The sequence below is a fragment of the Octodon degus genome, unplaced genomic scaffold (genome assembly GCF_000260255.1).
Source record: "Octodon degus isolate 3935 unplaced genomic scaffold, OctDeg1.0 scaffold00036, whole genome shotgun sequence".
Taxonomy (NCBI): domain Eukaryota; kingdom Metazoa; phylum Chordata; class Mammalia; order Rodentia; family Octodontidae; genus Octodon; species Octodon degus.
Window position 1 is genome coordinate 2,096,576 of NW_004524612.1, and position 4,475 is coordinate 2,101,050.

Here is a 4,475-nt window from a genome sequence, read left to right on the forward strand (position 1 = left end):
CAGCACCAGAGCAATTCATTGGACATAATACAAGTCTTGGCTGCCCAAGGGAGTTCACGGCCAGCCAGAACTCAGCCTCTCAACCAAGTACCCCAGCGTTCAAATCACTCAATGACTGATTTCACATCTAAGGGACAGATATAACAATGTTTTTCATAGTTGCTGAAAAACCAGCATGAAAAAACCTCTTCCAGTTTTAGGTGCGTGGTGAAACTTACAAAACGCCCGGATACCACATCCAAGTTCCCAGGCTGGTTGGCCCTACGACCGCAGGAGGCACAAGTTCTTCATGTCTCTCTCTCCGACTCTGAGGAGAGTCTAAGAGGCTTGGAATCTTGTCCCAGGAAGAAATAAGGCCACACAGTTTTGGTGAAGCAGTCGTGGAACGTGTAGAGCACGGACCTATCGTCCGCGTTGTAGAATGAAATCTCACCCAGCTCATAGTCCAGAAAGATGCCGATCTTGCTGGGCCTCGCTTTGGGCACGATCTGCGCTTTCTGGGCTCCGAAGATGAGGTAGCCGTTGTCCTCGCAGCGCCCAAGGGCCCAGAAGCCCCTGCGTCGGTCCGGCTTGTTGCGCCAGTTGCGGGGCAGCGAGCCCTGGCAGGCGCCCAGGGCCCACTTGGGCTTGGTGCCCACCTCCACCTCCCAGTAGTGCCGGCCGCTGTCGAAGCACTGCTGGCCCAGGACGGCTGGGCACAGGTAGAACCTCCTGGGTGTGTGGCAGACCCTCCTCGGGATGGCCTCGAAGTGCGCGATCTTCCTGTCGCTGGAGAGGATGAGCTGCGGGTGCGCAGTGCTGGGGTCGAACAGCATGTCGATCTGGAAGTGCTGCACGAGGCGCTCCAAGCCTGAGAGCTGCGCGGGGATCCTCAGCTCGTAGCCGCTCAGCTCCACGGCGGAGGGCTCGGGGCGCCGGAGCTGCTGCCGCTCCTCCTCAATGCCCTTGAGGGCCCGCAGCAGCGCCAGGTCGGGGAAGGCGCTCTTAGCCTCCACCTCCTTGAGCAGGCCCTTCAGGCCCGACGTGTAGTTGAAGAAGGAGGCGAGGTGCTGCTTCAGCTCTCCGAGGATCTCCGCCTCTTCCTCGCCCATCCGCAGCAGGGTGGCGTGGTGCTCCTCCTGCAGGAACTGCCGCAGCTGCTCGTACTCCGCCTCGATCTCCTCCCGCCGGGCTGCGGCCGCCTTGCGCAGCTCCAGGGTCTTGGTGCTCTGCAGCTCGATCAGCCGTTCCATCTGCTCCAGGTCGCTGCGCAGCGGCTCCACCGAGCGCTCCAGCTGCCGCCTCTGCTGCAGCGCGGCCTCCTCGATGGAGCTCACGTGGTGCTTCAGGTGCTTCGGGGCGAAGCTGCAGCGCGTGCACAGCAGCTCCAGGTCATTCTGGCAGAACTGCGTCAGCGCCTGCTGGTGCAGCTCGCACACCGAGTGCTCAGACAGCCGCTTCCGCCTGCTCCGCCGTACCTCCAGCTGCTGCGCCGCCTGGGCCAGGCTTCCGAGCTGCAGATTCCTGTAGACGTTTGTGCGGGGCAGGCCGAAGCGGCAGACCGGGCAGGGGAAGGTGCCATCCTCAGGCAGGCCCTCCCAGCACGAACTCAGGCAGTCGCAGCAGAAGTTGTGTCCGCATCCGGTGGTGACCGGGTCCTTGAAGTAATCGAAGCACACGGGACAGCAGCTCTCCTCCTGGAGGGAGGTCAGGGTCCCTGACAGTGCCATGGGGCAGGGGTGGTGGAGATGGGAAGGGGCTGTTGGAAGGGGCTGCCGCTCAGTCGAGGAAGGCTGCGGCCACAAAGGAAGTCCTGTAAAGTCCTCCACGTCTAAACTCAGAAGACAAGAATTAAAAGCATGAGGCTTTTCAGATTAGCTCATTTGAACTTCAGGGTAATGAGTTTTTCCAGATATCGAGTGGTCATTCCTGTGGGTGAGAGAAGAGTTTGCCTTTCAGGTGTGCAGGCTTGAAATCACAGGGTAAAGTTGCCTCAGGCAAGAATCATCAGCACCTACAAGCTATAGGACTAGGTCACTAAAGGATATACTGCATGCACGATAGCTCAGTGGATTAAGTGCCTGCTTAGGCAAGCTCAGAGACCTGATTTGGACACCGAGACCCTGTGTGGTGGCACGGGCCTATAATCCCAGTGCTGGGGAGGCTGAAAACAGAAGCACTAGGAGTCTGAGCTGCGTATTGAGACCCTGTACCAAATACATTTTTTAAAAAAGGATCTAATTGTGTTCAAGGATCTCTCAAAGCTGGGAATAAATGGCACACACCTGTAATCCCAGCAACCAAGAGTCTGAGGCAGGAGTCCAAGTTTGAGGCCAGCTGGGCTACTTAATGAGACTTTAAAACCTTCCTGGGTGTGGTGTTGCATACCTATGATCCTAGCCTTCTGGAGGCTGAGGCAGAAAGGTCATTATCAGTTGAAGACCAGCCTGAACTGCATTAGTGAGACCTTGTTGAGACAAGACCCTGTTGAGACAAGGTCTTACTAGGTATAAGCAGTTCAGGCTGGCCATGAACTCACAAGGTAATCTAGGCTGGCCTTGAACTCATGGCCATCCTCCTGCCTCAGTCTCAGGAGTATTATAGGCATGGGCCACTTGGCCTGGCTAAAACTTTCTGATGAACATATAATTGGAAAGATTTCATTCTGGCGCCTTCAGCCTGGCCCTCCATAGTACATTTGCCTAAAAGCCCAACACCTTGCCTGGACTTCTCAAGCTAACGACCTCATGATGGGCAGTGTGGTTGTTCTTCCTTGCTCCAGCAACTACAGTGAGCTGGTGCTGAGCCGACTGAGGTCTGCACTGTGGGTGTGAGCGCTCTGCCTAGGGCCTGGAAACTCCTCCCTTCCTTCAGGCCACCGCCCACGTCCAGTAGACTTTGGCCTACTCAGCTGTTTTCTGCTTCCCCTCTTGTTTGGTCCTTTGAACCCAGGACTCTTGGGCTGAGCTGTATCATTGAGCCTTTTTATTGCCTGAGGTGGGGGTCTTACTAAGTTGCTAAATTCCAACTTTTTCTTTTTGAGACAGGGTCTTGCTATGCAGTTTAGGCTGGCTTTGAACTCATTTTTAACCCTGGCTGGTCTTGCACTCCAAGTGATCCTCCTGTCTCAGCCTCCAAGTGCTGAGATTACTGTGCCACCATGCCCAGCAGGTCTCCAACTTTTTTATGTTCCTGTCTCTGCCTCCCAGAATGCTGGGATTACAGGTCTACACGACCCACATGAAACTAGTGATTTACTTTTATTCTTTTTCTTTCCTGTATTGAGTACAGGGTCTATAGGGTCTTACTACACAGATTGGACTCATAGTGATCCTCCTGTTTTCAGCCTCCCAAGCACTGGGATTACAGGTGTGGTGCCACTGCCTGGGGCGAGTGTGGCATGCTGGGGATTGAACCTAAGCAGGCACTTTAGTTTGCTGAGCTATATGCCTGACCCTTCAGAGACAGGATCTGCTATGTAGTCCAGGCTGGCCTCAGACTCATGATCCTGCCTTACCCTCTTTAGTTCTAGGATTATAGGCATGGACTACCACTCCCAGCTTCATTCTTTTTATCACAGAACCTAATCACAACCTGAAAGTCTTCTATGTGTATTTGTGTCTTGGCTTATGTTTTTTTTATTTATTGACAAATGAGACAAACTAGAAGTAGGTAATCTACCTTATCCATACAATAGTCAAAAAGACTTAAGATGAATAATGAACAAATAAATTCACTAACAAACCCTAAGAAAAGAAAATAGTTAGGGGCCAGGGAAATGGCTCAGTAGAATAAGTGTTTCCCTGGCAAGTGCAAGGGCCTGAGTTCAATCCCTATTCCACCAAAAATAAATAAATAAATAAAATAGTCAAGGCAGGCATGGGAACATGTACCTGTAACCCAGCTCTCTGCAGGATGACTCAGGAGAATCTCAATAGAGTTGAGACCAGCTTGGGCTACATAATAAGTCCAAGGCCAGCTTGTACTACATAGTGAGACTGTCTCAAAACAACCAATCAAACAAAACAAATAAACTCTAAAAAATTCAAACAGAATAAATGACAGTGCTATGAGCAGAAATTGGATAAAGAGATTTCAAAACTTAAGTATTAAAGAGAAAAGAGCGAGGCCTGGTGACTGCCTATAGCTTCAGCACTCCAAAAACTGAAGCAGGAAGACCCTCATGAGCTGCAGCCTAAATTACATAGTGAGTCCCTGTCTCACAAAACCAAAAACCACACATAATGTATATGTATGAATTTATCTTGAATAAAGACAAGTTATAAGGGGGCCACAAACCTCAGTGGACTAAAACGCCTGCTTAGATAGGCATAGGGACCTGGTTCAATCCCCGGCAAGCCATGCCAGCCCTGCCCCTGCAGCACTGAGACAGGGTGTGGTGGCATGCGCCTGTAATCCCACCACTTGAGGCTGAAAACAGGAGGATCACTACAAGTCTTATCTGTAGTGAGACCCTGCACTAAATACTAAAAAAA

General features: G+C 52.1%; 1 protein-coding gene across 1 annotated transcript; it reads right to left on the reverse strand.

Annotated features, from left to right (window-relative positions):
• Positions 1 to 287: 287 nt before the first annotated feature.
• Positions 288 to 1,709, reverse strand: LOC101567593 (tripartite motif-containing protein 60). Its single transcript, XM_004630717.1, has one exon. The coding sequence runs from the start codon at positions 1,707 to 1,709 to the stop codon at positions 288 to 290; it is 1,422 nt and encodes a 473-aa protein (XP_004630774.1).
• Positions 1,710 to 4,475: the final 2,766 nt, after the last annotated feature.

What these genes read in the sequence shown, in the direction of transcription:
- LOC101567593 (XM_004630717.1), bottom strand. Translation starts at nt 1,709, where the DNA reads ATGGCACTGTCAGGGACCCTGACCTCCCTCCAGGAGGAGAGCTGCTGT.